This window comes from Haplochromis burtoni, unplaced genomic scaffold, assembly GCF_018398535.1.
Source record: "Haplochromis burtoni strain Fernald_Lab_line unplaced genomic scaffold, NCSU_Asbu1 Contig_301, whole genome shotgun sequence".
NCBI lineage: Eukaryota > Metazoa > Chordata > Actinopteri > Cichliformes > Cichlidae > Haplochromis > Haplochromis burtoni.
Genome location: NW_024582662.1, coordinates 155,256 through 168,079, shown reverse-complemented (window position 1 = coordinate 168,079; position 12,824 = coordinate 155,256). Strand labels below are relative to the sequence as shown.

Below are 12,824 nucleotides of genomic sequence, written 5' to 3'. Positions count from 1 at the left end.
TATATATATATATATATATATATATATATATATATATATATATATATATATATACATATATATATATATTATATATATATATATATATGTATATATATGTATGACCTTCTTATGTATTTATTGAGGTTGTGTTTGACTTTTTTTTTTACTGTTTTTGCAGCAATTTCACAATTTTGGGGATTTAATCATTTGATGATCCGCGTATTAGATTTGGAGAAGATTTTCCCCTGGATGCCCTTCCGGGTACTCCACTCATCCATGCTTGGGACAGCTGTTACTCAGTGGGTGTACGTTAGGTGGCGACATGCCACTCATCGCGTTGGTTTGCGACACGGAAAAAGAATAAGAAAAAGAAACGGCAGTCTTTTCAGCCACAACCCTCTTTTGACCAAAATAGAGCAGCAGACATCAAATAGTTAGAAATGGCTGCCACCGGAGTTCTTCCCTTTATACGGGGGGTAGACCTCAGTGGAAACGACTTTAAAGTAAGGATTTTTAAACAGCATTCACTGATTTTCACACCCCCCGATGTTTAGTAAATACGACGTTAGCGTAGCTGGAGCGACTTCAGTCATTCTCAGAGCAACAAACGGCAGGGCTAGCTATAAACTAGCTTAGCTTAGCGTTACTAGCATTGGGCGTTAGCCAATGTGTGACACAGTCTGCTCTCAGCCACCACCGCCCAGTTTGGTGGTTAACACAGTTCTTATTTGACGTGTTGGTTTGCGAATGATATATATTTTTAGCTCGTCAGCTAGCGTTGATATTATTTTTGTGAAGTTGTTGATGAGCCAGGTCTTATTTTCACCGTCATGTTAGCTAAGTAATCTAGCCACACTTATGGCTAACTAAATGTCTGTTACAGAAGCTCAAGCTCCGTGTTGTAACTTGTCAGAAAGTGAAGTTGACAAACAGCGTCAGCTAACTAATAGAGCTTGCTGTTGATTTTAGGTTGCGACACCCTTTTGTGAGCTTATTTTGGGAGAGTGGAAAAAACAGCCCGATTGACAGCTGCGATCACCTGGCATGTATTTGTCCTGACACAACTATTTAGGTATCCCCGTCAAAGTATTGGAAATATGCTGCTTAAACAACTGAGTTATCTGTTAGTCGGTTGGATGGCTTTTGATTGAAATTTGCCAGTACATGAAGAGATCATTTCCTTATATTCCAAATGCTTTAGCATATGTAGACCTAGCATTTCTCTTCCTTGATGTGTGCACTTTTCATCTGTTAAAAAAAAATCAAGATTAATGCTATCTGCCTATTTGTATGAAAATGTGCCACTGTCACTTTTTATGCAACCTGAACATGCAGTGCAGTTCATTCCTATAATTGGCAATGAGATTGTTAGAGTATCTTTTGGGGGAAGTTGTTTAAAAATATAATCTTTCTCTGGTAGCATGTCTGGGATTTTGTTTCAGGTGTTTCAGTGCTTTGGTAAATCCTGAAAAATTCAGCCCCCCTGCACTATAACAAAGTAAGTTCTTCCATTGTTGCTGTCAAAAGTCATGTATTTTTGTGTCATCTCACTCAGGGTGGATACTTCCCAGAGCACGTTAAGTGTATGAGCAGCCTGCGATGGCTGAAACTGAACAGGACAGGACTGTGTTACCTCCCAGAGGAGCTGGCCTCTCTGCAGAAGCTGGTGAGACATCCTGACTAGTTAGGAGCATCTTCATACATGAAGTCATTTATGTCATTATATGTGTGTATGTGCATCTAAAATTCAATTAGATAAGAATTTTTTGTGAGTAGACCTCGTTGTAATGGCCACAGTCTTTTTGTTTTACATCTGTACTGTGCAGTTTTCCAAAGATAAAAGGATCAAGGAACCGTTTATTTTATCAAGTGAGGTAGATATTCGTGCAAGAAAATTATTTATACAGGAGATGAGACAGATCAAAGCTCAATATATTTTCATTTTGTCCTTGCTGGATTCACTTTGTATTTGTGGTCACATGAACAAGTTTAAACTGTGTTTGAAGTCAAAACATAGAAGTGTTTAATCTGATAGCAGGTAACTACAAGGGTGCAATCAGCAGATTGATTTGCTTGTGAAACACGCACACATACCCTGTATTCTCATGACTTGTGAAGACCAAAGTATAGCAGTGACATGTGTCTGTGTGTATTTTCCCTTTTTAGGAGCACCTTTCAGTGAGTCACAACAACCTGACCACTTTACATGGGGAACTGTCCAGCTTACCGAATCTACGGGTAACTAAAAAAACATAAAAACCGCATGCCTTTAAAAAAAAATAAAAAAAATGGAAATGATGTTCCTCCCATACATTAAAAAACAGAGCTCCTGCCACATGATTGCTTCTTTCTTTGTACACCAGTGGGTAATCTAGTATTCTAAATTTTGTCTGCAGGCGGTGGTAGCCAGAGCCAACAATCTGAAAAATTCTGGAGTCCCAGATGACATCTTTCAGCTCGATGACCTCTCTGTGCTGGTACACAAACGTCTCTTAACTCTCATACTTTCAACACACCCTTAAATTTAACACTAACATTTTGAGCATGAATCATTTTCTTCCAGTCCACTACTTTTTCTTTATTTATTCACATTCTCCTCCACCAGGACCTGAGCTACAATCAGCTGACAGAGATCCCCAGGGACCTGGAGAACAGCAAGAACATGCTGGTGCTCAATCTGAGCCACAACAGCATCGACTCCATCCCCAACCAGTTGTTCATCAATCTGACAGACCTGCTATATCTGGACCTGAGTGACAACAAGCTGGACAGCTTGCCACCCCAGATGAGACGCCTGGTGCACCTACAGACTCTGATTCTAAACAACAACCCGCTGATGCATGCCCAGTTGCGGTAAAAAAAAAAAAAGATTTAATATTGCATCATTTTTTGCCAACCTCTGTTCAATTTAACAGTCACCTTATACCTTTAAACAAACATCCAGAAAGGATGATTTTATCTTTTAAACCTCCTTACTGATTTTAGTGCTTCTTCTTTTATTGTCTGAGCAGTCAGCTCCCAGCAATGGTGGCATTACAGACTCTGCACCTGAGGAACACCCAGAGAACACAGAGCAACATGCCCACCAGCCTGGAGGGACTAACACAATTAGCAGGTAACACCATAAACACACACACCTATCGGCGTTTTGCAAACATGTGTTCTCTGTTTCATATTCTATTCTTTTCTCCCTCCAAGATGTTGACCTTTCATGTAATGACCTGACTCGAGTACCAGAGTGCCTGTATTCACTGAGCAGTCTGAAGAGGCTGAACCTGAGCAGTAATCAGATTTCTGAGCTCTCGCTCTGCATCGACCAGTGGACCCAGCTGGAGACGCTTAACCTAAGCCGCAACCAGCTCACCTCACTGCCTGTAAGGACCATGAGCAGGCAGCTGCCATTTTTATATTCTATTCTATTCTGTTAACTAACATTAGAAGCACAAGCAGAAACAAATTTGTTGCTTTAGTATCCTGCAGAGGGGAAGCGGAGACACAGGAAAAAGAAATGTATTTCATGTGGAATTTCCCATAATATAAAGTTTGGTTTTGTTTTCTCCAACCAGTCTGCCATCTGCAAGCTGTCCAAACTGAAGAAGCTGTACCTCAACTCCAACAAACTGGACTTTGATGGGGTTCCACCCGGAGTGGGCAAACTGTCCAACCTCACTGAATTCATGGCTGCTAACAACAACCTGGAACTCATCCCTGAGGGACTCTGCAGGTCAGTTTAACCCATAAACAAACACACAGTTTTTGGGCAATCAGCTGACACTTAAAATAATTTCGTTTACATTGCTCATTCCAGTTTACACCAAGAAATATTAAAGCTTCTTGTGTTTTTGTGTTGTCCAGGTGTGGCAAGCTGAAGAAGCTGGTGCTGAATAAAAACCGTCTGGTTACATTACCTGAGGCTATCCACTTCTTGACTGACTTAGAGGTACAGTACTCTAGTAAAGTAATCAGATTATATTAAAATTAAAGTACCTTTACACACAATGTTTGTAATATTTGGCTAAATGGAGCATAACAGTGGTTGTGATCCTTTTATTGGCGGAAAAAACCCCAGCAAGCTTGAGTCATGACTGAAGAGACAGTCCAGGAAGAAGTTTGAGCAGTGAATGTAATGAGATGGAACTATGTAATGATAATTTTCTTAAACAAATTAGAATCGTGATTGACCTTTAACAAACAAATGGTTTATTAAATATGCCTTGGTTTTTTTTTTCCCCTGCTGTAATTTAGGAAAAGAATCTCTGCCTGAAACGCACTCACAAACACACTCCCGTCTCTCTCTGTAGGTGCTTGATGTGCGTGAGAACCCCAACCTCGTGATGCCTCCTAAACCAGTCGACCGCGCAGCAGAGTGGTACAACATTGACTTCTCCCTACAGAACCAGCTCCGTCTGGCCGGAGCCTCCCCTGCTACCGTTGCAGCCGCAGGAGGAGGTAAGACAGCTTCTAAATATGAATGAATGTATTGGTAACAACAGTATGTTTTGTTGTTTCCTCCTTTGCATACATCTTGATCATTTCCTGGAGGCTCAGATCTGCATCTTTGTACACATTTGTCCAGGAGCCAGCCCCCGGGATCCCATGGCAAGGAGGATGCGACTGAGGAGGAGGAAGGACTGTTCTCAGGATGATCAAGCAAAGCAAGTGCTGAAGGGCATGAGTGATGTCGCACATGAGAAGAAGAATTTGGAGGTAAGGCAAAAGACAAGTTAAGGACATCAAACAGATCCTGGAACTTCACACAGAATAAATAGGGATTTAAGTTCTGCATGACAGTTATTATTCATGTTATTGGAAGCTGTTGGAATTAAATTTACTAGTAATGCTTCAGGATTATTTGGCCTGTGAGTTTAGTCATTAATCATCGGTTGTTAGGTGGTTGCTAGGCAACATGATGGCGTCTTAATATATTATGTAACATGCAAGTATTGTGGATATAAATTAATTTCATTTGTTAAATATGTGTAAAATGTGCTATTTAGGTTAGCAATAAATGTTTTGCAGGTGCATAAATATTATAAATGAGTTGTTTTAGCCCTTTGGTAGGTTGTTACTAAGCAACATGATTGCATCAGAATAACATTAGGTGGTTATGACTTAGATTTTATTGTTGGAAGGTTATACAGTGTTATACAGGATAAGTAAATACAACAGAAGGGTATTTTAAACCTATTGATAGGTGGTTGTTAGGTAATGTGATGACATCATGATTTGTGATATAGATAACAACCCGCAGTGGTTCCCTCAGATTACTGCAGCCCTGTGGTGTAAACACACCTAAAGCTGGGGTTGTGCTTCACACGTCCACAGGTCCACTCAGATCCAAGTGATTTAAATGTAATCATCAGACAGTGAGCTCAATGGTCAGTATGGATGTCTGTTTTTTGGACTTATCTGCAAAAATTTAATGACACTGTACTAACTATACATGTGGTCCAGGCGGTGGACTTCGTATGGTAGGAATGACTGCTCAGCTGCTGGGTCTCCAACTGTTTGTCTGTGTGCACAGCAGAGTATAATCAAGGCCTAAGGTTTACAGTAATCTGATAAGTGAGTAAGTTCAGCCTACTCCAACTTAAAGTCAGGTTATTCGGCTCTATTAAGTAATTGTTGTCGTGTGAATGTCTTTAGATTATGTTTAGATGAAATATAAACGACTGGTAGAAGAAATGGCTGCGTAATCCTTACAAAGAAATCCTTTAATTTTGCAGGAAAACGGGGATTTGAAATATGGTGATTTAAAAGTCCGGCGCTGGGACAAGAGCCTAGAGAAGCCTCAGCTGGACTACTCGGAGTTCTATATGGAGGATGTGGGGCAGGTAATGTGTGTGTGTGTGTGTGTGTGTATGTGTCTGTGTGTGAAAACACCCAACTCCAACAATCAGCAACTCCTACTTCCTATTTGTGTTTAAATGACTGTTTACAGTCTGCATCACATGGAGTCCTGCTGGCTCCTCAGAGTGCTGTATGCTGCACTTCACATTCTCTCAGAAGGCTTTCTCTCCATACTCCGACACAGCTGGGGGCAGTTTTAGGTTGGGTTTCTTGCCAAGGACATGCAGACTGGGCGAACTGGGGATCAAACCCCCTGTTGAGCCACATCCTCCCTTAAATGGGACAGAAAAGTGGTCAGTCGACAGTTTAGAGGTCTAAACTAAATGTAACCTTACATATTTCTGTTGTTGTTCTTCTCCAGATTCCAGGTGTGACAGTGTGGCAGATAGAGAACTTCATTCCCCTACAAGTGGACGAAGCTTTGCACGGCAAGTTCTACGAGGCCGACTGTTACATCATCCTCAAGGTAACGTGTCATTTAAGTGTGTTTGCCTCAGAGGAGTCTGATCAGCAAAACAAAGCGGGATAAACTCGTCTGTTTGGTCACGATAATGTGCAATATAAACAATATTCCAGTCATTAATCTTACAATTTTCAATTACAGACATATCTGGATGACAATGGGGCATTAAACTGGCAGATCTTCTACTGGATTGGTCAGGAAGCCACCCTGGACAAGAAGGCCGGCTCTGCCATCCATGCAGTCAACCTCAGAAATTTCCTGGGAGCAGAGTGCAGGACGATAAGGGAAGAGATGGGAGACGAGAGCGACGAGTTTACTGCCGTATGTAGAAACATTAAAACAACTACACGTACCTGTGTGAGCAGTTATTCGCTTTGTGCTGTCATAAAGGACCTTCTCTTGTGTTCAGGTTTTTAACAATGACATCTCTTACATCGAGGGAGGAACAGCCAGTGGATTTTACACTGTGGAAGAGACACAGTATCCACTAAGGTAGGCTGGAGCACCTTTTTACTTAGAAAATGACTCATTGCAATGTGCAGAAACACGTTGGCTTTAAACAGCTGCTCATATCTTTATGTTGAGCCTAATTTTGTGAGTGTATCAGCGGTAAATTCAAAGTACTGCGTCTGCTCAGGCTCAGAGCACTTTAACAGGCTCGAATGCTTTCATGTGTTTATCAGGTTGTACAGAGTCTACGGCAAGAAAAACATCAAACTGGAGTCTGTTCCTGTAAAGGCCTCGTCCCTCGATCCACGGTGACTTTGAACACACTCTTGCTGCAACACTCTCTGACACCCACCAGCTCTCTACACATTCCAGCACAGTTGACACACAGTCATCATCCTCTTTATATCCTTAATCTTCAAGCTTTAATTTCTCCTATTGGAACTCGGAGCATTGTGTCCATAACATCCTGCGTTTTTCCTTATCGGCAGCTTCGTCTTCCTGTTGGATTCAGGCCTGGAAATCTTTATCTGGAGAGGAGCCAACGCTACTCTCAGCGCCACCACCAAGGCCAGGTGAGACGCTAACCGACGGTGTTAGACACTGTACCGATTATTATAGCCCAGAAAGTTGGTGAAATGTCCTGTGATTTGTTGTCATCCTCCAGGTTATTTGCTGAAAAGATAAATAAGAACGAACGTAAGGGGAAGTCAGAGATCATCACCCTCATGCACAACCAGGAGCCTCCAGGATTCTGGGAGACGCTGGGAGGGCAGCCAGAGGAGATCAAGAAACACGTGCCAGATGACTTCACTCCAATAAGACCTAAACTATATAAAGTAAATATTTATTGATGTTTACATGCTGTGCATATCTTTTAGTTGAACTTCACATTAAGTTTTAAGGTGGCACAAGTGTAAAGTGTGTTGGTCAGTATTGTAGGGGATGCAGACCTGAAGCTGCATGTGGGTTTTTTTTTGTTTGTTTGGTTGGTTTTTTTGGAGTGGGGGTTGTTTGTTTGTTTACATCAGCTAACCGTAACCCTTCTGTAGCCTGAAAAATCATCTGCATGACAGCCCATATTTAATTTACAGCTGTTAGACATTACTCGGATATGAGAGACTCAAAGCAAAGATTCATCAGTGGCTTTTACTTTTTAATCTCTCTTCTAGGTGGGCTTGGGTCTTGGCTACCTGGAGCTGCCTCAGATTAACTACAAGCTCTCAGTCGAGCACAAAGATCACAAGGTTAAACTGGACGTCCTGCCAGAGCTCAGACTGGTACGTCCATCTGCTGCAAATGAGCAGCAGTAAAGTCCTGTTTCACCTTTCTTCCCTTCATGTTGCACTCCATAAATTCACCCTCCTTTCCTTCTATGTCTGCCCCTTTCCTCAGTTGCAGTCCCTGCTGGACACAAAGTGCGTTTACATCCTGGACTGCTGGTCTGATGTCTTCATCTGGATTGGGAAGAAGTCTCCCCGTCTCGTCCGAGCCGCCGCCTTAAAGCTTGGTCAGGAGCTGTGCTCCATGCTGCACCGGCCCAAACACGCATGTGTCACCCGCAACCTGGAGGGCACAGAGTGCCAGGTAAACGTCTACTGAAGCCACTGCAGTTGAATACGGTTTAAATATCATTGTCACTTTTTAATCTACACTCTTTAAAACTATTTTCTTCCTGCTTAACCTCTCCTCTGCTTCATCCTCTTCCTCAGGTTTTCAAGTCCAAGTTTAAGAATTGGGATGATGTGCTGAAGGTGGACTACACCAGAGCAGCGGAGACTGTGCAACAGAAGGATAATCTGCAGGGCAAGGTCAGTGACACATGCTGACCAGCATCAGACTGTTGTTTTTTTTTTTTATGCACAAGTTAAACTGTGCTCTTCTTTCAGGTGAAGAAGGATGCAGAGCAGAAAGACCAGATGAAAGCTGACCTCACAGCTCTCTTCCTTCCGAGACAGCCACCCATGCCCCTCACTGAGGTAACAACGCAGTGCAGTTGATTTCTACCTTTGATTGTTGTTGACTTTGTAAAGCACAGTAAAACAACATATTTACATCTCACATATTTACTGTATTACCTGTGTAGGCTGAACAGCTGATGGAGGAGTGGAACGAGGACCTGGATGGCATGGAAGGATTTGTGTTGGAGGGAAAGAAGTTTGCTCGCCTCCCTGAGGAGGAGTTTGGGCACTTCTACACCCAAGATTGTTATGTCTTCCTCTGCAGGTAGACAAGTCTTTCTGGGGCTGTAATGCTGGAATTGATTTCAAAGATGAAGAAAAACCTCATTTTACTGGTGACTTTCTGTGCTTTGTTAGATACTGGGTGCCTGTGGAGTACGAGGATGAAGAGAAGGAAAAGAAGGAGGGTGAGCAAGGAGCAGGGGGAGATGGGGAGGAGGAGGACAAACAGCCTGAGGAGGACTTCCAGTGTGTAGTTTATTTCTGGCAGGGCAGGCAGGCCTCCAACATGGGCTGGCTCACCTTCACCTTCTCCCTGCAGAAGAAGTTTGAGAGTCTTTTCCCTGGAAAACTGCAAGTACGAGTAAAGAGTTTAATCTAGTTTCTGGAATTTTGTTTTTCCAAAATAAGAAAAAAATGTTTATCACACTACATCCATCAGCATCACAATGACAGTCACGTCCTGTTTTGTTGTTTAGGTGGTGCGTATGACTCAGCAGCAGGAGAACCTCAAGTTCCTGTCCCACTTTAAGAGGAAGTTCATCATCCACAAAGGGAAGAGGAAACAGAACACCGACTCTGCCCAGCCCTCCCTCTACCACATACGCACCAATGGCAGCGCACTTTGCACCAGGCATGCAAAACCTGCTTCTTTTGTCCTCAAAAAAGTTTGAATGTTTTGACGCATGCCAGCTTTCACTCCCACAGAAAGATCTTTTTTTTTTTTTTTTTTAAAGCTAAACATGTTCCCTCCATCTCTCTTAGAACCATCCAGATTGGTACAGATTCCGGCAATCTCAACTCTGAGTTCTGCTACATACTCAAGGTTTGGATATAAAAAAAGAACATCTGTCATTCAAGCAACTTAATAAAGACAAAGCATGATTTCATGTGGATCCAATCCCAAAATGTGCTTTCTGCAGGTACCGTTTGAGAGCACAGATAATCAGGGCATCGTTTACACCTGGGTGGGCAGAGCCGCCGATCCCGATGAAGGAAAGCTGGCCGAGGACATCATGAACAGCATGTTCGACGACACGTACAGCAAGCAGGTGAGATCATGTGCAAGCATGGATCTTCACGGGTATTGTCGTCACCCTTCCAGACAGACAGGCGGTGTAGGCACCCAAGTTTGTGACTGCGGTAACTCAAGAGAAAGGCAAAATAGGAGTTTGAAATTGACACCGTAGGTGTGTCTACTGGGAGGCTGAGGGGGACCACTGGTACCCGCCAGTGTTTATTTATTTATTCTGCATACAGCTAATACAGTCAAGTAGAAACCTCTGCACACTTAACCTTTAACTTTGAGTTCAAGTGCTTTCATCCTTTACTACAGCTGCTCAGTGCTTACACAGCAGATACCTTTTTATAAATTCTTGATTTATTACATGTTCCATTACATTATATAACATGATTTAATTTCAATTTAGTCTTTAATTCTTCGTAACCTGGCTGATATTTGTTATTTATCTGTATCAGCATCTGTAGAAGTGAGAAAGACGCAGGAGGAACACCCTTCAGCCATGTTACGGGTGCTGATGTTGCATAGTTTGTCCACCAGAGGGCACTCTATAACTTCCCGTGTTAGCAAAATCTGTATACTATATACTGTAACATTATCTTATTAAGGACTCACAAATAACTACACCCAGCAGTTGCTATGGAAACCTATTTGTGTGTCGTGTGTTTGAAAGAGGAAAACAAAAAGTCAGGCCTTTACCAGATTTGACAAATCAGCAAGTTCTGAAAGTAGGCTACCAAACAGCCAACTCACAGGGGCCTTCTTCAAAAGCTGGGACGTGACAGCTGCTGGCATTATGAGTCATTCGATAAAACAAAATCCATCCTCGCTAAAAAGCAAGATAATGAATCTTTAATTTTTCTGAGACTGCTTCATACGTCTCCTCGGCAGTGATGAAACTTCACAGCATCGTCACTTTGAGATTTACCTCCAAAAACTTGTTTGTAGCCACTTTTGACAGTTTCCCCCCCCAGCAGCTCGGCAGGTGTGCGGGTAAAAATGATCATACAGGAAATGAGAGACTCACTTGTGACTAATGGAAGCATTGGTCTCTCTTTTAAACTCTCTAAAGAAGATTGTGTGCCTTCAGCAGTGGAAATGCAGTCACAGCACCATCATTAATGTGTCTCCTAGGTGATTAATGAAGGGGAGGAGCCAGAGAACTTCTTCTGGGTGGGCATTGGTTCTCAGAAACCTTATGATGAAGACGCAGAGTACATGAAACACGCTCGTCTCTTCCGGTGAGTAACTGTTCGTGTTTTTACACATTACAGTATGAAACAGCTGCTTTTCTCTTTCACTCATCACATTGGTTCTATCTTTGTGGCGTTTTCCTCCTTTCCCCTCTACTCTTCTGCTTCAGGTGTTCAAACGAGAAAGGTTATTTCTCTGTGTCAGAGAAGTGCTCAGACTTCTGCCAGGATGACTTGGCTGATGATGACATCATGTTGCTGGATAACGGCAAAGAGGTAGAGACGATTAAGGATTGGTGTGTTGATGGACTTTGTTAGGTTTTATCATCATACTTGATATCATTTTTCCTTCAGGTGTACATGTGGGTTGGTACCCAGACTAGCCAGGTGGAGATCAAACTCAGTCTCAAAGCCTGCCAGGTGAGTAGGGGGAGTGCACTTTCTGTGTGCGTGCTTTGTGTTATCCACATCTTTGTAACTCCTCCTCCTCCCTCTCAGGTTTACATCCAGCACATGCGCTCCAAGGAAACCGAACAACCGAGGAAGCTTCGGCTGGTGAGGAAGGGCAACGAGCCTCACTGCTTCACGCGCTGCTTCCACGCCTGGGGACCCTTCAAAACTCCCCCTGCATAGGCCAAACACTATCCCAATCACACACACGTGCACACACACTGCCAGAGAGTTCTCTACAGAAATCTATCCCAGCTTTACCTGAGACCCTTCCCCTCCATCCATGCTCAGCAGCCTTTTTGGTCAAGCGGCTGCTGGCTGCTAAGTATCTGATATAGACTGCAAATTACCCCCTCCCCTTTTTCCCCCAAGCTTTTTTATTTTCTTAGCAAGTCTGAATTAAAGAATTATGTTTTGAGATAAAAATGGGCTTTATGAAAACCTAAGGGAGCTGCACCATCTAACATATCGATCTGTTCTGCTGCTTTCACGTGGCTCGTGCTGCATGGTCGGCGGTCGTCAGCGGGGAGGGCTAGGCGCTCCTTCACGCAGCTTAAGGCAGGGACTAGTGTGTATTCTCGTCGTCATTGAGGGACTGAACACGAAACAGCACTATAATAGTTTTTCTGAGGAATGTCATTTTATATATTATATATTTTTCATGAAGTGTGAGTGTCTACCCTGTGCGCCTTTGCTGAAATGGGGTCATCCCCTTTCCTGTCATCATATTTAGTATACTTTTGCGCTCACCTCCTGATCCTGTTAAGAGCATGATGGACAGTAATTGAAGTAAAGTAACACAGTCACGTTTATTTGGCCAAAGAAATCTTGTCAAGGTCAGAGCAAAGTCTTGTTTTGGTTTTTTTGTAATGTTTGAGGACGGATGTTTGTGCAATTGGTGAAGATCGGGAGTTTCTGAAACTGAACAATACTGTATTCTTCATCACAGGCTGCTTTTAACTTGTCAAATGTTTATTTTCTGGAGAGAATCCGAAGAAAGAAGATATTTCTTTCCAAATTAAAAAAAAAAAAAAAAAAAAAAAATCGAGAATGTGTACCTACATTTGAAAAAGTAAATGCATGATATTTAAAATGCTACAGGTTTAAAACTTTAGGCGCACGTTTGCTTATCAAATAGCTTCCTTATTGGGACAGAACTCTGAAATGGGAGAGCTTGAGCATTGTATCGTGACTTCTGGTTCTGCTAATCTTTGAGTTGTTAAAGCACTTTTTTAAAA

General features: G+C 42.5%; 1 protein-coding gene across 1 annotated transcript; it reads left to right on the top strand.

Annotated features, from left to right (window-relative positions):
- The first annotated feature begins 339 nt into the window (after window positions 1-339).
- On the top strand, window positions 340-12,630 carry flii (FLII actin remodeling protein). The gene is made up of 31 exons (XM_005945438.3): window positions 340-485; window positions 1,538-1,648; window positions 2,149-2,220; window positions 2,379-2,459; window positions 2,588-2,835; window positions 2,994-3,097; window positions 3,181-3,356; window positions 3,549-3,706; window positions 3,838-3,922; window positions 4,284-4,431; window positions 4,559-4,689; window positions 5,709-5,816; window positions 6,194-6,298; window positions 6,437-6,616; window positions 6,705-6,787; window positions 6,979-7,053; window positions 7,234-7,317; window positions 7,410-7,581; window positions 7,915-8,022; window positions 8,138-8,329; window positions 8,455-8,553; window positions 8,632-8,721; window positions 8,829-8,968; window positions 9,061-9,280; window positions 9,402-9,556; window positions 9,688-9,748; window positions 9,846-9,974; window positions 11,078-11,184; window positions 11,307-11,412; window positions 11,491-11,556; window positions 11,635-12,630. Exons 1-31 carry the CDS (start codon window positions 423-425, stop codon window positions 11,767-11,769), a joined length of 3,792 nt encoding a protein of 1,263 aa, XP_005945500.1. The 5' UTR covers window positions 340-422; the 3' UTR covers window positions 11,770-12,630.
- Window positions 12,631-12,824: the final 194 nt, after the last annotated feature.

What these genes read in the sequence shown, in the direction of transcription:
- flii (XM_005945438.3), top strand. Translation starts at nt 423, where the DNA reads ATGGCTGCCACCGGAGTTCTTCCCTTTATACGGGGGGTAGACCTCAGT. An exon ending in GAGACACAGTATCCACTAAG is followed by an intron (nt 6,788 to 6,978) that starts GTAGGCTGGAGC and finishes TGTGTTTATCAG; the next exon opens with GTTGTACAGAGTCTACGGCA. An exon ending in TCAGTCTCAAAGCCTGCCAG is followed by an intron (nt 11,557 to 11,634) that starts GTGAGTAGGGGG and finishes CCTCCCTCTCAG; the next exon opens with GTTTACATCCAGCACATGCG.